The sequence below is a fragment of the Diabrotica virgifera genome, chromosome 6, assembly GCF_917563875.1.
Source record: "Diabrotica virgifera virgifera chromosome 6, PGI_DIABVI_V3a".
Lineage (NCBI taxonomy): Eukaryota > Metazoa > Arthropoda > Insecta > Coleoptera > Chrysomelidae > Diabrotica > Diabrotica virgifera.
The window spans coordinates 238,413,878-238,436,774 of record NC_065448.1 but is presented as its reverse complement, the minus strand read 5'-3'; the positions used below and the strand labels follow the sequence as shown (position 1 = coordinate 238,436,774).

At 33.9% G+C, this 22,897-nt stretch overlaps 1 protein-coding gene across 1 annotated transcript in view; it reads left to right on the top strand.

Moving 5' to 3' along the window:
* LOC126886790 (putative glucosylceramidase 3) overlaps nt 1-12,065 on the top strand; it is a 47,328-nt gene extending 35,263 nt beyond the window's left edge. The window contains exon 9 of the mRNA XM_050653842.1: nt 11,889-12,065. Coding sequence (XP_050509799.1) covers nt 11,889-11,988 — 100 coding nt within the window. The 3' untranslated portion in view covers nt 11,989-12,065. The remainder of the gene's footprint in view (nt 1-11,888) is intronic.
* The last annotated feature ends 10,832 nt before the right edge of the window (nt 12,066-22,897 follow it).

Below are 22,897 nucleotides of genomic sequence, written 5' to 3'. Positions count from 1 at the left end.
AGGTGAGAAAAACGAGGTCTACCGCCTTACGAGGATTAACTAGTGTTAAAAAATAGTTTTTAGCTGTTACTAGAGGAGTGCTGTAGGGATATGTACTTAATTTTTTAATTAATATTTATGGATTTTGTGTAGTTTGGGTTTATCTTTTTTATGTCTTTTTGATTGGTGTTTCATTGGAAGTTCCCCCTCAGGCAAATTTCTCCTCTTAAGGTAAATATCTAGATCCGCCACTGACACACTTATAATTATTATTACCAAATGTCATTTTATCCGAGGAGTTATGCTACAGGTTCAGCGTTTGAGCTTTTTCAGCTTTTATTACTAAGACGGTAATAAAGATCGTTTTTGAGTTTCATTATATCTCGTAAAAAATGTTTCCCTTGCCATCTTATGAAGAAAAAATAGCTTTATTTTTTATCTTAAATCGTAACGGTTTCTTTCGCACAATATTTCCGCACATATTTTAAAACGTTCTTGTAGGCTTTTCTGTAAATAAATAAATGAATGTTTCAATCAACAGGTAAATATAATATATTATCTTTCTCGCTGTCACTAAAATAGTGGCAGATATGGCACCAAAGTGGATTGCTTTGAACCATACGTAAGGTGACAATGTCCAATTCTTAGTCTCCTTATGACAGCTTTTTCCCTTCTAAAAATTGCGTGTATTTTACCACGCTTTTATATACTTTGCCTAGTCTCCTAGACTTGTCTTGTCTGTCTCTTTGTCACTTTGTCCGGGAAAAATCTTAAGTCGATTTTAAACATACCTACTTCCGACTAGCTACCACTACTTTCGACTAGCTAAATATCCGAAATTTTCAGAATCTTAGAACTCGATGACAATGCAATATTCAATAGCTTTTACAAAGATGCATAGAGTTTTATTTGTAATTTTAGGCCATTTTAAATTTTATATGATAGAATTATTTCTCACCTTTCACAAAAGATGGCGCTACTAGTTTTCTCAATAAAGATGATTTTCTCAATAAATGGCGTGTAAAATTTTATATTGTGTCCTTTAAATATTAAAAACGTGGTATTATAAAAAGTTCTTTTAAACAAATAAATAAATAAAACAAATAAATTTCCATTCGACAGAACTATAGAAAACCTCATGTACAGTTGAGTCCGCGAGTCTTTACCCGTGCGTCATTAATACCTGGCGAGATAAAACACATACTTTTTATCTAGCATCATTCTCTTCCACGCATGAAACTCATGAAAAACCAGCTGCCGTTTGTTATTAAGTAAAAACATATGTTATTTTTATGAACCATATAGACTCAGTGCATTGAAACGAGATAGGTACAAAAAAAAAGACGATTCGATATGTTTTCATATTTTAAGCACAATTTGTTTGATGTTTCTGCTTTGTTTAATTTTGTGGCTGTCAGTCAGTTGAATTTTTTGCGGTTTTTGTCGAATTTTCGCGTTTAGAAGTTTTTTTATATTACACAAACAGTTGTTTTCACAACTAATTTTATATTGGGCTTTGAAATTTTAAGGTAAATAAATATATTTTGGCAATTAATATTTAAAACGTACAAAGCTAACGTCATTCACACAGTAAAGAAATGACTGTGTTTAGATTTCCGTCAAAGTGAATAAAATAACAAAAATAAAATATGGTATTGAATTTTTTTATAAATTGTTTATTTATTTATTAATCAATAATAATAAAAGAATTTATTAAGCTACTTTAAATGTAGCTGTAATTCTGCACAAAAATTTTGAAGCAAAACTTACATTTGACATTCTATATATTTAATAAAGTCAAATTTTATAATAAAACTCGTAATCGGAACAGCAGCCACTTTCTGTCAGTTGTTGTTGCGTGAAATAGATTTCCGACTTATTTCGTATGCTTTAAATGATGACGCACGGGTAAAGACTCGCGGACTCAACTGTAGTATAACTACAATTTGTAGGTTAAAAATTATTACTTGTCAAACTAGCTTAAAAATAAATAGCTATTGGAAGAAATCAAATAAGAGAGCCATAGTTAGTGTTCTTCTCAAGCTATTTCCTTGCGGCATTTTCGAAATCAACTATTCTAAATGGGAAATAAGCCACAATTAACTAAAAAAATGACTTTATTACCATTTCGACGTCCACATCGGATGTCATTGTCATAATATAGATGTCATAGTTAGTGGTTTTATCAATTATGTTTGAAAATAAAAATTACATTGCAATGTACAAACAAAGATTAGTTTAAACATCCAAACAAAGTTTAAATAACATGAAAAACCATTTTTAAACACAACAAATGGGCTTATGTCAATGGAAACGATAAATGTAAAAATTATTAGTAAATAATGTATCAAAGACGTGTCGCATTGCTTATCCTTGTTTAACTTATTGTGGTTTCTATATGGACAAGCGCACAGTGCTCCAAAATCCCGAAAAGGTGGCCAAAATTTAAAAAAAAATCAACGTTTCGAGAATATTATTATATTTTCTAAAAGAGAATTACGAGAAGTATGGCATCCTACGACTCATAATGCAGGGAAAGATAGATGGCAGAAGAAGCATCGGAAGAAGACGAATTTCATGGTTGAAGAACCTGAGAGAGTGGTTTGGATGCAGCTCGAAACAACTATTTAGAGCTACTGCCTCAAAAATTAAAATAGCTATGATGATTGCCAACCTCCGTAGCGGAGATGGCACCTGAAGAAGAAGAATAAAAGAGAATTAAATTCCCTATTCAGTGGTGGCAACTTTAAAACTATATCTCCTATATCTGAATTTCCAGTTCGATTCAAAATTGACCTTCGTACGGAACAGAAGCGCAGTTAAGAATAACGAATATTTTATACGCACAGTCTTGTGCGTGTATCTCGAAAACGAAGTGCGCAAATTCAATTCTGCAAAATGGAGGATATTCGTGGAGCCATCTTTAATAAAAGCCGATAATAGTAAAATATTTGTTTATGTGTTATATTTAGTAGATTTTAAGTTGAAGTTAAGTGATAAGAAAGTATATATTTTGAAAAAATGGGATTTTCAGATAGCCAAATATTTATGTACTCCATCGAATCCAAGATGTTACTTCAATCATCTTTTAGCTTGTATTTCTCTCTTTAAGATTAAAAAACAATTAGCTGCTACTATCTGCCCCTTTGGTTTTGCGAGAATTTTTTGTACAAGCGCTCTGCGCTATGAGTTTCAATATGAATCGTTAACAACGCAGAATAAACAGATCATGCCGCAGCATTCAGGTAGTTGCTATGACTGTAGATCTTTAGTTATTTCAGTATCGTCGGGTAAAATTGTAGATAATAGGGTCAGGTACAGTATTGTTGAAAAATAAAATAAAAATTAGTTTTGACTCTCATATGATTATTAATCGAATTTAACGTTGGAATAAAAAATTGGCGGATGGCATCCGCCATTTTGTTTTTTGAAATTTCTTTTTCAGATTCGTAATCAACAACCTTAAAAACGCCCGGATATCACATTTCGACGGTATTACATATATTTAAAATACATAAACCCGCCATATTACATCCCCCACTTTGTTTTTTCAATTTAGATTTCGGATTCATAATTAGATACCTCAAAAACCCCTGGATGCCTAATTTCATGCCAATCAAAAACGCTTTCATATTTTGGCCATCTTTTTGGGTTTTTGGACCACTAAGTATGAAGCGGCCTAATTTTGTGATATTAGTTTCTGTGTGTAAAAAAAAGAGTATATATTCGTACATAAGATTCGATTTCAGCAATAAAGTAGCTGGTAAATAACTTTTCCCAAAAATGGCCTGTTCTCCGATAATCTGCCCAGACCAATACTATAAAAAGTAGTTTGTGAAAATTTCATGTATGTATGTGCAAAGATCCGTTGGAACAACTGTACCTATATATGTGAATGTCTGAGACTTCTGAATTTAAGTTTAAATTTAACAACTCATAAAAGCCAAAGAATTATACATAGCTGACGTATTATAAAACAGCTTTAAAATTTGACGAAAAATATTAGACTGCAAGTTGACGAAAAAGCTTTTATGTATAAAAGCACGACGATTTATAACCTCTCACATTTTGGGAAAAGCAGAGAGGTGATTTTATAGAATAACTTTTTGTGCGTTATAAATCAAGGACATATCCGTTACGAGTTTTATTAATACTTTTTATTTATGTGTCACTTTAAAATTAACGGTCACAAAATTTCCTTTTTTTTTAATTTTCAAATAGATTTATGATAGCTAAGACTGCAGAAGCTGCATGAATAAATCACATAATTTCTTAAGATTATACTTGATATAAGAAATAAAACGAAGAGGCAAGGCAGATAAAAAACTTTACTATCAAAATATATGTAAAGAAATTGAGAGACATGATCAGAATAATCAGCCGAGAGATGTATTTAGAAAAATACGCTACCCAACAAGAGACTTCAAAGCCAGAACTTGGGCCATTGAAGACAGCACTGGAACTCTGAGAACAAACAGAGAAGATATAGCAGAGACATGGAGATCGTATTGCAGGGACCTATATAAAGATGATCAACGCCAAGAATCTGTTAACCAAATCTCTGACGAGGTAGAAGAAGAACCTGATATACTTGAAAATGAAGTAAGACTCGCAATCATTAAGCTCAAATATAATAAAACACCAGGCCCAGATATGATAACAGCAGAAATGTTCGAAACCACAGAAGAATCTGGCGTAAACATACTTCATCTACTCTGTAACCAAATATGGCATTCTAAACAATGGCCTGAATACTGGACAAAATCTACAATAACGACAATTCATAAAAAGGCAGCTTCCATAAATGCGACAATTATAGAACTATTTCTCTTATATCACATGCCAGTAAAATACTGCTACATATAATCATTGAGAGACTAAAAACTTTCCTTCAAAGAGAAATTCCACAAGAGCAAACTGGATTTACCAAAGGTAGAGGTACTCGAGAACACCTGTTGAATATAAGACAGATAATCGAAAAATCTAGGGAATTCAATATTCCACTGTACATATGCTTTATAGATTATCGTAAGGCGTTCGACAGGGTCAAGTGGAGACACTTATGGCGAATACTAAAAGAAGTAGGCGTACTCCAACACCTTATTTCGCTTATAACTGAACTATACGAACACACTACTGGATCAGTTAAAGTGCTTTGATACACTTTCAAACGAATTTCATCCAGAACGGGGTATCAGACAGGGATGTATACTATCTACACAATTATTCAATATAAATGGAGAGCATATTATAAGAAGAGTACTTGAAGGATGGGAAAAGGCAGCTCAATAAATGGTCATAAAATAAACAACCTACGTTTCGCAGATGACACAGCCCTTCTTGCAAATAGTCAGGCAGAGCTGATTGATCTTATACGACTGGTTGAAAACGAAAGTCAAATGTTTGGTCTGCAATTAAACGTATCAAAGACAAAGATCATGATAGTGGATAGACTACATAACAATCATCCACACATAACCACAATTGATCGGTTTGATGTTGTGAGCTCATACTTATATCTGGGATCATTAATCACAAACGCAGGGTCCTACAGGAAGAAATAAAACGTAGATGTGATCTAGTAAAAGTCGCCACAGCAAAAATGACCACAATATGGAAGGACTGTCAAATTTCAAGAGCGTTAAAGATGAGGTTGATCAACTGCTTAATATTCCCAATACTGACTTACGGATGTGAATCTTGGACCCTGAGAAATTCGGAAAGAAGAAAGATAGACGCCACTGGAATTTTCTGTTGGAGACGAATGCTACGAATTTCTTGGACCGACCATAGAACAAATAATTCAATTTTAAGAGAGCTAAAAGTTATCCAACGACTCTCCAGTAAAGTCCATCTCCAACAATTAAATACTTTGGACATGTTGTGAAAGCAAACATACAAAACATAGAAAGACTCATTATACAAGGAAAGGTGTAAGGCCGAAGATCACGAGGAAGATCCCCAACAAGATGGATCGATCAGATTACAGGAATATGCAAAAGACTTATGTATGAGTTAAAAGAAATGGCCAGAGACAGAGATCTTTGGAGACGGAAAATACACGACCTCACGTCGACCACTACACTCTCTCCGGGGGGTTAGAATTGAAGAGACAGATACTTGATATAACCAAAATCATTATCATCAACCTTCTCTTTGCTTTTATCCCTATACGGGGTCAGCTACCTTATTTTTATTTCTTCATAGGTTTTTATCTCCAGTCATATCAACATCCACTTTACTGACATGTCGTCCTGCCTAAGTCAGTGTCTCCCCCAGGTCTTCCTCTCCTACTCCTTCCAGGAACACGTAGTTTAGCATTCTTCGTATTTTGTGATGAACGTCGCGACGTTGAACTTGACCAAACCATCTTAACCTATGCTCTCTTATTTTTGCATCAATTGGTGCCACTCCTAGACCTCCTAATATACTCATTTATTTTTTTGAAAGAGTGCCCTATAATTTATTAGTTGAAGATAAAAATAAGTGTTAACTGTTAAATAAAGCTTCCAATACTACCTAGTATATGTTAAACTCATAGTATTATTAATATTAGGGAAAACCTAACCATTATAGTAAAAAACGAACTTTAACATAGAAGTAAAAACTCCTGTTGTAATTTTAATTTTAATTTAAATTTAATATTATTAAAATTTAAAAATTCACAGGGATTGCATAAATGTTCAAAACGAATGTTTTCGGACTTATCGGTCCATCTTCAGTGAACTTTATACTTGCTAAATAGCCCCAGAACTAAACAGTGCTTCATAAATTTAACGACCTGTAAACTGATGAAAGCGGATTACTTTCCGGAAACACAAAGTTCCAAATCGAAAAGGTTACATGCACGTCTTGGTCTGCGTAAGCCTGCCAATTTACCAAGACGTAGACCAAGACTTACACGTAACCACTAGGGTGGAACGAAAAATTCGGAGACATTATTTTTTATGGGGCTAGTGCGAAAAAGTTGCGTTTTGATGTATAATAAAACTGTAAGAAATCCTCTTTGTATTGGACCCTATCTTCAGGTTCCATATTAAATTTAAATTTTTGGGAATAACAAAAAAAAAATAAAATTTTATAAATTTATTTTTTATCAGTTCTTTGAATCTAAATAATTGTTTTATGATACAATATACATTTTAAGATTTTGTTAAAAAACGGCATATTTCTAGACTGCAACCTTGAACGAATAAAGCCATCCCTTGATTTTGGTCCGCAAACAGCAGCTGGTGCTTCAGTTTCTAACTTAGCAGTTCTTTCCTCGGATTTTGTATGACAAGGGCAGTTTAAGACCTCTATGTGGTTGTAATTCCCAGAGTCAATCATATTCCTTACATCTTCATTGGAAATATGTTTAGCAAAAGAGGAGCCGTAACTTTGAATCCAGAAACATAAATTAAGTCATTATATAATCTGCAGTACTAAAATTTAATGTTGGTATTTTGAATCTCCGGATCTTTTTTTCTTTCTGATTTTCTCTAGCTTTCGGCACTCTGCGTAGTCCTAGCTCCCGTATATGTTTTCGTTCATCTTTCATCATACCAAGTAATACATTTTCGGGATGGGCAAAATAAGCATTTCTTTGGACAACGGCATCGACAATTTTTCTTTGGTCAACTGGTAGAAATCGTGAATAATGTATCATTCGCCATAAATATTTTGAACCATCAGAACAGCTAGGATACAGTTTTATATAAAACCAAACTGGTGCATACACTTTTTGGATGAAACTTACTAAGATAATTAATTGGGGGCTGGGACATCCAGTTCCAACATACAAAATCCAAGCAATTGATTATCAACTGTCAGCCACCTTGCGTGTGATATTTTTCCAGGTTTTTCAAGGCTCAAATCATTAGGACATTTTCTCGCAGAAACTGCTTGACTGATTTGGTACAAGTAATTCTGATCGGTACTAAGGTCTGTTGTTTCTAATAAATATTGCTAGGTTGTTTTCTATTGCGACAAAATCGACAAGAGCATTCTCTTCACAGCGTTCCAGAAGTTTTCCTATTGGCCCTGAAAAACCAAGTGGTCCACTGGTGCGTCCATCTAACTGTTGAATTAAATGACGTATATGTAGCACATTGTAATTAAATAAGCATACTAGCCATTGAAGTGAATTGCCGCAGTAATTGTGACGTAGATGGTTGGACTGTAACTGTTGACAAAGGAGCAATGAATTCTTCTTCATGATCATCTGCATCAGAAGAATTTGAGTCAGACAAGCTGCTATTTATGGAAGGATTAGAGGAATCTACGGTAAATCCTTTAAGAACAATTTCATCAGTATTATATTTTTGAGAACTTGCCTTCGTCTTCATGATTCTTTCCATTTTCTTCCTTATTGCTGCAGATGCTGCAATATCCACTGGTCCAATTGCCATTTTTCGACAGGATAGTTGATCTTGAAGAAAAATTCGCTCATTTTGTGGTACTTTCTTGATTTTATCACAAGTACACACACACAGTTCCAGTCATGTTGCACTTGTAAGCTGCGGTATTCAATAACTTTTTACACTCCTTTCGAAACTTTCAAATCTTTTCTATTTATAAATCAGATACTTGCTGAGTTGTTGTGTTCTTCTTCTTAAAGTTCCCTCTCCTATCGGAGGTTGGATATCATAATGGCTATGGTCACTTTGTTGGCTGCTGCTCTGAATAGTTGTAATGAACTACAGTTAAACCATTCTCTAAGGTTCCTCAGCCAGGAGATGCGTCTTCTTCCTATGCCTCTTCTTCCTTGGATCCTTCCTTGCATAATAATTCTCAGCAACTCATATTTTTCTCCTCTGGTAATGTGACCCAAATATTCCAGTTTTCTAGTTTTTATACTTTTCATAATTTCTAACTCCTTATTTAAACGTCGTAGCACTTCAACATTGGTAATCCTTTGAACCCACTGAATTTTAAATATTCTTCTGTAACACCACATTTCGAACGCTTCTATTCTTCTTATGTGTTGTCTCTTCAATGTCCAAGCTTCCATTCCGTATAGCAATATAGAAAATATGTAGCATCTTAGAGCCCTCAATCTGAGAGGCAACTGAAGGTCTTTGTTTGTAAGCAGTGTCTTCATTTTTATAAATGCTTGCCTTGCAGTTTCAATTCGGACTTTAATTTCTTTGCTTTGGTCATTTTTGTCATCAACCCAGGTTCCCAGATATTTGTATGTCTTAACTTTTTCTATTTGGGTTTGCTCTATCATTAACCTTTCATTTCCATGTTCTTGTGTACCAATCGCTTAAGATTTTGATACTCTTTATAAATATTTTTAATAATATCTTGAACGCACTTATGCGATAATGTTGGAATAGATGATTTTATTCATATTTGTCCTACTTTCGTTGCAACGGCATTCGCGTCGGCGATAGATGGATTTTTATTATTATTTGTCAACTTAATAGTCCATTAAAATGTTACATTTAGGTTGCATTTCTTAGAGGAGCCAATTTTATTTTTTTAAGTATAGGAGGGTTTAGTAAAAGCTCAAGTTCAAGTTTTTGGGGTCGCCGCCCTTGTCCCCCGGCCGCCATATTGAAAAAAGGGGTGCAAAGGGATCTCGCGCTGTATCTTCTAAACTAGTAATTCTACAAAAAATTTAATTTCATATAAAATGTAGCAAATTAAATTTTCTACAATTTTATATCCATTTCTTTTTATCGTCAAGTGACCAACAAAAAAGTTATAAATAAAATATTATTTCACACAATAAAATAACATCACAGCGATTTTGTAGAGGATTTTTCAATGAACAATTTTCGCTATAAAGTTGTTTAATTTTATTTATTATCTAGGTTTTACAGCGCTCCAATCTTGACCAGATTCTCGAATTCTCATAGGAATACAATAAAAAAAATACTTTTCTATCTATAAATTAGTCGAGCGGCAGCAATCTTTATGCCGACCACGAAAATCAAATTTAAGGTGAATGACCAATTTTGGTCTATTTTTATGTCTTCGAGGTCGCTGAATCCGAATATGAAGTTTATTTTTATCTAGATTTGGTGGAACATGTTCAAAAATCAAATTTTATACAAAAATGCCGAAAATCAATTTTGATGATTTTTCAAATTTACCTCGCTGTATCTTTGGTCGCTGTAAATATTTCCTTTTGAAAATTTTACTGTTTAATTTCTGAAGTATGTAGATAACAATGGGATTTGTCCTAAATATTTAAACATATTAGAAAAGGAGTTGTTATTTTTTAAACATTTTGTCATAATATTTCGTTAGTTTCATGTTTACTTAAAAAAGTTGAGTGTCAAACTTTTTAGTTTATAATTTTAACCAACACAACAATAAAACATAATTCATGAAGAAGTTTTTTGGAAAATTTTAAGTCAAAATATACAATAGGAAAAAAGTTATGTTACTTCATAAACAAGCGGCACACCCCAAAAAACGCTTATATCTCGAGATCTTTACCACGGTTTGGTGAATGGCTAATTTTGATCATACTTTATGATTTTGATAACAAAAATTCGTTTTTTGCTCTTCTTAAGAATTTTGCAATATGCGGTTGCGTCATTCTTCTTCTGAACCGGCGAATTTTTGCTCAAACAACTTCTTGGGCCGTTTCTATATATGCTTCTGGTTATAAGTTTTATAGTGTGGAGAAAGGTCAAAAACAGATTAATAATAGCCTAGGAATGTTAAAATCATAATAAATTGTATGAATAAAAAAGATATATAGATAGAAAAGTAAGCCTAACTTTTGTTTTTATTATATCCATATGAGCATTCGAGAATCTGGTCAAGTTTGGAGCGCTGTAACACCTATATAAATAAATAGAATTAAACAAATTTATAGTGGAAATTTTTCGCTAAAAAACCCTCTACAAAATTGGTAAAATGTTATGTTATTTTAAAATGAACTGAAAAAAAGTTATAACCTCCAAAAGGAATCTTGTTAAAATTTTTTTACATATTTTTGTTTATATCTTTTTTGTTGGTCACTTGACGATAAAAAGTAATAGAAATAAAATTGTAGAAAATTTAATTTGCTACATTTTATGTTTAATTAGATTTTCCGTAGGGTTGGTAGTTTACGAGATATAGCGCGAAACCCCTTTGCACACCATTTCCAAGATGGCGGCCTGGCCGGGGGACAAGGTTGGCGACCCCAAAAACTTGAACTTAAGCTTCTACTGATCCTTCCTACACAATAAAGAAATAAAATTGACTCCTCTAACAAATGCAAGGTACGGCTTAAAAAATGTAACATTTTAATGGAGTAAAAGTTCATTACGAATAAAGAGAATGCACTTTAGAATGTCTTAGTTGGTAAAACACGATCATTGAAATTTGATCAGAGCCATATTGATTTTTTCGACAAAAATAATTTTTTTGTTTTTTCATTTTTCAAATCAAATATGGAACCTCAAGATATTTTTTTATTTCAAAATGCTCTCGCACCAATTGTTTTCATCAACTGACACAACTTTTAAACACCACAAGAATTTTTCTTTTCTTTTATTTTTTTGACCTTTTTCGTTCCACCCTAGTAACCACCTTTTCGAGACTTTGTGTTCCCAGTTTATCCGCTTTCATCGTCTATAAGTCGTTTATTTCTACAATCCTCTAACACTCTAATGTAACTATGTATTGATATAAATCCAACCACTGTTTGGTTCTGGGGCTATTTAGCAAGTACCAAGTTTACTGAAGATGAAGTCATAAGTCCGAAAACATTATTTTTGAACATTTACGCAACCCCTTTGGATTTTTATATTTTAAGTTTTTTAAACATTGAAACTATCTTACATTATTACAGTTTTAAACTCTTACAAGAGGAGATTTTAATTCCATGTTAAAATTGTTTAACTATGTAGGTAGGATACAGCCAACTCCTGGCAATCATCGCGTTTTAACTTATAGTATAACAACCATATTTTTTGTTCTAGGAGTGAACAACAAATCCAAAGAAAGATTATTGACTGTAAGAAGAACAATATTAATTTAGATTTAAGCCCACGATCCATTACAACGGTCCTATATTGGTAAAATCGTAGGAGAGTGAAGTTTGAAATATTGCTTCTTGTAGTGACTATTGAAGGCAAATATAATATTTTTTGGTTAAACTGTTTTTTTTTTATTTGTTTTACATCAAGTTAACTTAATTGGGGGCTTGAACTGTAAATGAGAGAAGAAAATGAGAAAGAGGTAGAAATTTTTGGGAAGAGTATGTGAAATCACAAAGAGGAATGCCTGATACAAATAATAGATAAACAAAATAAATTTAAACGAAAAGAGAGGATGGTTCAGATTTGATTACAGTACAGAGCCTCTACTATGTGCTTATACATATTTCGGAATAACCGTTTTCTCATCGGAGCACCTGGATAGAGGCACTGAACTGAAATAAAATCCTTTCATCCTTTCTGGGTAATTATCAAAATAATTACCAAAGATGCTACTAGCACCATCTATGAATCAAAAGTCTAATAAGTCAGGAAATAAAATTCGAAATTATTTATCCTCTGAGCCTTTAAAGTTGGAATAATAAAGCATAAGAGAGTGGCGTTTATTCCGAAATACGTATTGGGACCGTGCAAGTTCGGCAAAGCGGCCTCTATTTCTACGCTCTGTACTTTTATTCGCACTTTTAATTATATTGGCCAATTATATTAGTCCTGGTTGCTGGATAATTGTCAAGGCCATAGTCCAAAAAAATAATAAGAAGAAAAAATAAGATGCAGGTTATGTTATGCAAACGTGAACAATTGTATGTAGTAAATAAAATTAGTTATTAAAATGCAGTACTGCAAGCAAAATACAATTAATTAAATTTACCTTTATATAATAATTGCATATCATATCAATATTGTGGAGCAATATATAATTTTTCTGCTTCATTGACAGAAGGTATGAAATATACGTAAATTTGACAATTTCAATTGACAATATGAATTATTTAAGATAGTTGCAATATTTCTCCGCGACTCGCGCACGGTCGTTTCTCGTTTCCCTTCCAAGTACTTGCACACCGCGAATAAGCACATAGTAGAGTCTCTGTACTGTAATCAAATCTGAACCATCTTTTCTTTTCTTTAATTTATACTTTATTCACCTTTGGTGGATATTAAAGGAAATAGTTCGCTAAAATTATTATCACGGTGAATGACATGACGTGAAATGCAATTTAGATTTCCCTTTTGCCAATCTGTTATGCTTTTTTTTCCAACTTAAAAAGCTCAGAGGATAAATAATTTCGAATTTTATTTCCTGGCTTATTAGACTTTTAAAATAAATGTACTGTTGCCAATAGATGTCTATCTTGAAGCCTTCGAAATGTGGCTATACAGGCGAATCCTAAGGATATCATGGACGGACAAGAAAACCAACGAGACCGTAGTACGAAGAATGGGGAAAGAAAGAGAAGTGAGGTGTACCATTAAAAGGAGAAAGTTTAGAATATCTCGGAACATAATGAGAAACGGCAGGCACTAAATACAGATTACTGAAGGACTGAAGGTAATCTTTCAAGGCAAAGTATTCGGAAAGCAAGGAATTTGGACACGAAGAATATCATGGTTAAAGAACCGGAGAAAATGGTTCTGCATAACAACTAATATATCTAAATCATCAGTTAATAAAATAACTATAGCCAAAATAATCGCCATTATTATGGGGTACCACCGAAAAAAGAACTGAAGTTCGCAACACCCTTGTACAAAAATGCAGACTATAATATTGATGTGGGATGAAAGATTTTATAAAAACCAGAATAATGTGTTAAACAATCTTAACACATAACAACTTTTTTTATTTTAATTTTTACTTTATTTCTACAAGGTTAACCAAAACTGTTAGTTTATTATTGCAATTAACTTAAAATAAATGTTTAGTAGTATATAATAAAATTATAATAAACATTGAAATTGGCGACCTTCAGCAATCATGCAATGAGAAAGATGAACAGTAAATTATTTTCTGTCTAATTTAGTTTGGTGAATAAGTATTCAGGACAGGACAACCTATACTAGCGACAGAAATAAGAGCAGCCTTAACATCACTAAAAGAAGAGCAGCTCCAAGACCAAATGGAGTACAGTTTGAATTTTGTAAACTTTTTGATGATGGATCTTTAAAAATACTATGTAAAATCTTCAATAATATCTATGACATAGGCAATATTCGAAAATATTGACTAGTTTTAGAATTTATTACGTTACCAAAGAAACAGGGAGCGAAAAAGAGAGGAGACTAAGGCTAAGAATAGGCTAATAAATCTAATGAGCCATACATTAAAATTTTTCTTAAAATTATACATCGCAGAATATACAAGCTATGCGAAGAGATAACAAGACACACAGCTTGAATTCATTAACCTTCGGATGACCAAGTGGGGGAAATTGTGACCCCAGCGTATGTTTTTCTTTAATAAATTCAAAAGTATTTTCAATTTTTAACTCATTATTTTTTTATTTGACTTTAATATCATTCTAGATATCCCCATATTTTGAAACAAAAAAAATTCCCTATATTTTACGAATAAAAAGTATATTCTAAAGTTGATGTTTAGTAAAATATCGTCTATTATGTGTAATTCCAAGTAGTTTTACGCTAATGACGTCGACTTTGCAAAGTAACAAGACACTTACTCAACATACACACTACACATGACACTAATACTCATGTTGTGACTGGTTGAATGACATAAAGACCATGCCAAAAAAAAACTTAATTTTTTTCTTAATTGTCATTTTTGACATTTTTGACCTGGGGTCATTCCCCCCCCCCTTGGTCATCCGTGTAACAAAAAAGGTTGGTCATCGGAAGGTTAAAGGCGTAGGTACGAGAGATGAACTGTTTGGTTTACAGGTATTGTTCAAAGATGCAGAGATATGACTTGCGATATTTACACCAGCTTTGTAGGACTACCAAAAAGCATTTGATACAGTTTAACACCGAAAAATGATGGATGTTCTAACAAGGGCCCAAATGGATGATACATAGCGGCGCATAATACAAAATTTATACTGGAACCAATCAGCCACAATAAGAACAAATTTTGGAGATGAACCGACGGAAGCGATCCAAATTCTGAGAGGGGTTAGACAAGGATGTATACTCGCACCTATAACATTTAACCTATATTCAGAGGAAATATTTAGAGAAGCCTTGGGGAAATTGCGAAAATGGAATACTCACAACATCCACTACGCAGACGACACCGTTATTTTTGCAGACAATTTGAACGGTTTACAGCAACTCATTACCAAAGTAAATTAATTAAGTAAAAGATTTGGACTACAAGTAAACATATCAAAAACTAAATTCATGGTCATCAGCATCAGAAAAAATAAAATTGCAGACGTCCAACTGCTGATCAAGAATGCACCAGTGGGCCAGTATAAGTAAAACAGTATACCTGTCTTGGAACAATAGTAAACGAACAACGGAATCACTCACAAGAAGAAAAATGTAGAATAGAGAAGGCTAGGAGTGCATTCAACAACATGGCTAAACACTTTAAAAACCACAACCTTAATCTGGAGATAAAAGTAAGGCTCCTACGATGTTATATCTTCCCAATATTATACTACGGAGTTGAATCCAGGACACTCACAGAAGCGATGGAGAAAAAACTCGAAGCCTGCTAGATGTGACTATATAGGCGAATCCTAAGGATACCATGAGCATACGCAATATATACCATACGCAAGCCCTATGGGATACCATACGCAAGCCCTAAATGAAATGAAAACAGGAAAAGCGCCGGGTTTCGACGCCATTCACGCTGAGTTCCTCAAACATAGCGGCAGATTCACTAGGCAATGGCTCGCAAAATTCTTTTCTGACATCCTTCAAACGGGAAACGTCCCCCACTAACTCAAAAATGCAAAAATGCAAAAAAGCAGGGAAAAGTAATAATTCACCGAAAAACTACCACCCCATCGCACTCTTAAGTATGGTGTACAAATTGTTCGAAAGACTCTTGTATAATAGAATCAGCAAAACCATATTCCAACACTTACCAGTGGAACAGGCAGGATTTCGGCCAAACCGCAGCTGCACAGACCAGGTACTCGCCCTGACCAATTATGTGGAATCAAACTTTCAAAAGCAACTAAAAACAACCGCTGCCTTCATCGATCTATCTGCTGCTTACGACACTGTGTGGCAACAAGGGGCAATATATAAATTAATGCGAATAATCCCATGCAGAAAGACACTGAGGTTATTAACGCCATGCTATCCAACAGATGTTTTAGTTATATTGGGAGAAAAGACTAGTACCCAAAGAAAACTGAATAATGGACTTCCACAAGGATCCGTGCTGGCTCCCATGCTTTTCAGCCAATACATAGCAGACATGCCAGAAACCACATCAAAAAAGCTTGGATACGCAGACGACTGGACGCTTGCCGCAAGTCATAAAGAATTCGAAGTCACTGAACGCATTCTAACAAACGATTTAAATGCCCTAGAGAATTATTTCCGCAAATGGAGATTGCAACCCAATCCAACTAAGACAGAAGTGTCCTGCTTCCATTTGAACAACAAGATGGCCAACTATCAACCTCAAATCCATTTTGAGGACAGACTCCTTAACTATAATAAACACCCAAAATACTTAGGTGTTACACTTGACAGAACGCTAAACTTTAAAGAGCATCTTACTAAGACTGCTGCAAAACTCCGAACTCGTAACAACATCCTGCAAAAGCTCTGCGGCACTACATGGGGCTCCTCAGCACCCACGCTTAGATCGACAGCATTAGGACTAGTATACCCCGTAGCGGAATACTGTGCACCAGTATGGATAAACAGTCCACATACTCACCGTGTTGATGTCCAACTCAACCAAGCCATGCGAACTATATCGGGCACAATCAAGGCCACGTCCATTTACTGGTTACCAGCTTTGAGTCATATAGCTCCACCACCCATCAGCTGGGAACATGCCCTTGTCAGAGAATTTACAAAAATCAATACAGATCCTGAGATCCGCTCCCATGTCGGAACTTCCGCCAGAGACATAAATAGGCTCCGTTCAAGACACCCGCCTCTAAAAACAGCAAAAAGGCTAGTAGATCAAAAATTTAATGTAACTGAACGGTGGAGAGAACAATGGGAGAATAACGCTGCACCAGCTAACTGGAACATGCCATGTATGTATTACAAGCAAACCTGAGGGCTTCAACCAACCGAGACCAATTTGGACCACACTCAATAGAATAAGGACGAACTGTGGCAGATATTACGACTCACTTTTCAGATGGGGAAAAATACAATCACCAAATTGCGACTGAGGCGCCGAAAGGCAAACAGTAAAACACATGGTAGAGGAATGCCCGATTAGATCCTATAACGGCAACCCTTCGGATTTCCTGGTTGCTACAAAAGAGTAAATCGAATATATTTATAATCTAGATGTTTGTTTGTAGAATATTTTTGTATTTACTGTTGTTTGTAATTTATATATATATATATATATATATATATATATATATATATATATATATATATATATATATATATATATATATATATATATATATATATATATATATATATATATATATATATATATATATATATATATATATATATATATATATATATATATATGTATATATATGAACCTGTGATCTAGCCATACGCTAAATAAAAATAATAACCATAGAAAGACAAGATAACCAACGAGACGGTACTACGAAGAATGGGGAAAGAAAGAGAGGTGATTTATACGATTATAAGCAGAAAGTTTTAATATCTCGGACACATAATGAGAAACGGTACTAAGTACAGATTACTGAAGGTAATCCTTCAAGGTAAAGTATTCGGAAATCGAGGAATTGGGAGAAGAAGAATATCATGGTTAAAGAACCGGAGGAAATGGTTCTCTACAAGAACTACACTCTACTTAAAGCATACATTAATAAAGTAATTTTAGCCAGAATGATCGCCAATATTCGAAACTAATGGACACCAAAAGAAGAAGAAGTAATACACAATAAAATTATGAGAGATCTGGAAATTAACTACTTTCAGCAATTATGTAATGAAATTACCGAATGAGTATTAATTATTGTAATTTTATTTTTAACTAAATACATTATTTTGTTAAACAATGTAGAAATCAAATACATCGTTAAAAAGCGATTAGGAGATCCTTAAAACTAAGTGTCCCGTGAACTCGGTTTGCATTTAAAAATTTCTAAAAAATCATCAATACGCCAACACTTATGACGTAATGTCCAACACGTATATAATAGCATTTGGCAGTCTATTTAAAAATTAAAATGCCGTCTTAAAAAGTCTGCTAAGATACTTATTAAAGTCCTCTGTTTCTGAAATAATGAATTTATTCCAGCATTTTGGCACCATACTTACTCTACATAAAGAGTATAAAGTATCCAATGCATCGTTGCTTAATATATTTCTTGCATGCTAATTTCTCAGAATTCCAATTCTGTATCAGCCAACTACACTGAGAAATTACTTCATTGAGGAAATTCTTTTAATTTAAATTATTTGCCAGAACTTTGCCAATTTGATAGCTCTAATTAAACCTTTGATGTGGCCTGATTATTTGAACAGACTTCATCGAACTTTACTGGTGCCTGTAAATGTAATTGATAAAACACTTTTGTTCTGATTTTTTTTATTAAAGCAAATTTTCTTCACTTTATAGGGGTCTCATAAATAATTCCTTAAATTAGATTACCAAGTGGCACTAACCCCCGCTTATATACAGGATGAGCCAAAGAAAATAGTTCGTCTCGATATTTGGCAGTGTTTATTAAGGCAATGATATTTCAATGATATTAAGGCAATGAGACATGATCTCGATATTTTAAGGCAATGACGAAATAGACCGATATTTGTTCTAAGGAGGACACATTTTTACGATACATACATATATCTGTATAATGGCCGGCGTAGCTCAGGCAGTAGTATGCTTGGCTCGCGTGCTGGTAGGCCGGGGTTCACATTCTACCGCTGGCAAGAACAACTAGACATTTTTAAATGTCTATAGGCCCCAGATCGACTCAGCCTGAATAAAATGAGTACCATGGGTAAAACCAGGGGTAATAATAGGAGGTTGAAGCGTAGCACTGGTCCTGTTACACTCCTTGTACGTAGGCCCTAGATATAGGAGACTACCCTGCTATAATCCCAAAGCCGCGTCATGTCAGCGGTATAAAACAGGAGACTATTATTATTAATATATTACATATATCTGTCACTTGTCATCCCCCTCTCTTCCAGTTCCACAACCTCTTATTTTTAAATAGGGAATATACCATGTGCGGCCCATCATTAGAAAGGTATTTAGATGGAGTATTCAAACATAATGATTGTCCACGATTTTTTTGCGATATTTGCAAGGTTTTTGCAAAAAAAAATTTAATTCATTTAAAGTACAACACCTCTCAAAATGAAATGTAACACCTATGGTTTGCTGTTATGTCTAATATTTGTTCTGTCATATCAAGAGTAAATTAAAATAAAATTAGTAATTTGGTACTGGCAATTCTTTAACATTGTTGTGAGTTAATTTTAGGTATTTTTCAATATTTCCAAAATGTATATACCTATTATATTGCAGAACGAGTTAAGATTGTTTCCATATTTTTTGAAAGTGTACAGAAAGAACAGCGAATTTATCACTGTATGAATACAGAAAAAATGACATATTAGCCAACCACATGCGTTAAGTTTCAATTTTTAAGAGATGTTATACTTTAAATGAATTAAGACATTTTTGCAAAAAACGGTGCAAATATCGAATAAAAAATCGTGGACAATCACTCTGTCTGATTACTCCATCTAAAAGCCTTTCTAAGGATTTTCCGCACATGGTGTATTCCCTATATAAAAATAAGGGGTTGGGGAAGTGGACGGGAGGGGGTTAACAAATGACAGATATTTGAGTCGTGAAAATAAGTCCCCCTTAGAACAAAAATCTACTTTATCTTCACTTCCTTGAGGGGATGGGTACGTATTTTCGGCTGCAATGCTATTCAAATGGGGATTCATTTTTTTCGAATCCTGAGAAAACTAATAAGTACAGTCGAACCCGCTTATTGGAATAGCCTTCGTGCCAAGCAAAAGTATTCCTATAACAGGGATATTCTAATAACCGATCATATGTGCATAGTAAAAACGTTTTGGGACCTCAGATTTTTATTCTCTAAACCGGGATATTCCTTTAACCGGTATTCTAATAAGCGGGTTCGACTGTATTTTAAAAAAATTTAAACGCAGAATGAAAGATTACGTTATTAGCGAGGGCAGACAGTCCCTGAGAACTTCTATAATGTTTATTTTAATAAGTTAGATGGGTAAAAAATTAAGAGAAAATTTAGTGTGATTTTTAATTTCAAATAACTCATTTAAAATAAACTTTTTATTTATTCTAAGAGACTTTCAGCCCTTGGTAATAATTTAGTCTTTCATTCTTCGTTTAGATTTTTCAAAAATATTTATTGGTTTTTTCAGGATTAGAAAAAAATTAACACAATGTCCTTGGTAATATTTTTTTCAAATCTATCTTTGTCTTACAACGCACCCAGTGGAATAGAATATTGTCAGCATATTGTCAGTCAGTCAATGACGATCAGTGGCAATTTTAAATATTTGACATGGCATCGGGAATATTTTGATTTGTTGATTAAATAATATTGATAAATAATTGATTTAATAAAAAGTTATTTATTGTTTATTATTTGTGGAAGATCCCAGCATAGAATACATCAGGATATACTGTGATCCAAGTATTTTGTTGTTAAAGATGTTCAAAATTTTAAGCGTTCCATAGTAACAATATATTATTAAAAAATCACTTTAACACTTTTCCTTTTTTCGATTGAGTATTAGTTTTTGTTGTACATATAAATTATTACAACCACTTTTTATTCTCACATTTATTAACTGAATTAATAATTTGCAATTATACAAATGACAGTTATACAAGAACATTCAAAAGCCATCTCTTTAAAGTTAATGATGACATTGTCAAATAGAATGACATTCTAGTAATGTTTACATATCCATACCAGTGTGAATTTTACTACACGTAATTTGCCGTGTAAAGATAGAAAAAGTAGGGATAGCCGTAAAATATTTGCGAATTATGTACCGATGGCGTTAATATCTAATAAATAATGCCAAATATTGCGGTGAACTTTTTTCTTTGGCCCACTCTGTATATACTATTTTTTTTTTTTTTTTTTTTTTTTTTTTTTTTTTTTTTTTCTTTGGCCCACTCTGTATATACTATTTGGTATCCCGAAATAACCAAAGTACGTGCCTCCTAGCGGCGGGATACGGGCAACAATACATTGGCTTATAGGGCAGTCCTTACAGTAGGGATCCTGGCCTATACAGAAAAATGCAGGCGGGTGTGGGGTAATACTGCACTTTGGTTGCATTGGTGGTGTATTGGCTAAACGTGCAGGGCAGGGTATGGTGCTGATAGAAAAGGCATTCAGGCATCAAATATCCAAAAATCTTTTCAGGCCATAATAATGAAAAGACCTTCTCCAAACGCAGTAAAAACTTATACTGAAATGATGGCATCTCCTGAGGTAAAATGTTCCGGAAGTAAAATGAGCCTCCGTTCGGATCTCCGGGTGAGGACTATCTCAGGGGGAACACCATTGCAGGTTAGAAAAATCAGGATAGGGTCTTGGAATCTTGGTAGTCTTACAGGTAAGAGTCTGGAGTTAGTGGATGCGCTCAAACGAAGAAGAGTTCAAATTGCTTGTATTCAAGAAACTAGGTGGAAAGGACAAAGGGCGAAAGAACTAGGTGAAGGATACAAATTGTGGTATGTAGGGAGTAGTAACACTAGAAATGGAGTTGGTATAATTGCTGATAGTGAAATGAAAGGTAACGTAGTAGAAGTTGTAAGAACGAGTGATAGAATGATGTCAGTGAAATTTGTAATTGATAAAGAGGTATTGAATGTTGTTTGTGTGTATGCTCCCCAAACAGGTCTGGGTGAGAATGAAAGAAGAGCTTTCTATGATCAATTAGGAGACGTACTGAGTGATATTCCAGCAGAGGAGAAAGTTATAATAGGAGGTGATTTCAATGCACATGTGGGCCAAACCAAGACAGGATATGAAACAATACATGGGGGATTAGGCTTTGGAACTAGAAATGAAGCTGGAGATGACATGCTTGAATTAGCAACAGCATTGGATATGGCGATTGTTAACACATTCTTTAAAAAGAGAGAAACTCAACTTATTACCTACAAAAGTGGACAACATCAATCCCAAATAGACTACTTCATGATAAGGAAAGAAGACATACGTGAATGCAAGGACTGCAAGGTAATAGTGAGTGAGACAGTAAGCCAACAACATAAGCTGCTTCTTCTGGACATCGAAGTAAAAAGCGAAACTAAACAAAAATATCGGAGAGGACCACAAAAAATCAAATGGTGGCTGCTGAAAGATGAGAAAGAAGGTCTATTCAGGAGAAGAGTAGTAGAAAAAATATGTTGGAACATGAAAGGAAGCCCTAATACAATTTGGAGAAAAATGGCCAGTAGTATTAGAGAGACTGCTATTGAAATACTTGGGAAAACGTCAGGAAAAAAGTTTGAGGATAAAGAGACTTGGTGGTGGTCAAACGAAGTACAAGGAAAAATAAAAGAGAAGAGAAAATTATATAAAAAGTGGCAAGAAACCAGATCCGACACAGATCTTCAAAACTATATGGTGGCGAAAAAGAAAGCGAAAGTAGCAGTAGCAAAAGCCAAAGCAGAAGCGTATTCAAACCTATATGATCAACTTGATACCAGGGAAGGCGAAACGAAGATATATAAAATAGCCAAACAGAGAGCAAGGAAAGCAAAAGATTTTAATCAGATTAGATGTATCCGAGATGAAAATAATAAAATACTAGTTCACGAAAGGGAAGTCAAAAAGAGATGGAGAAAGTACTTT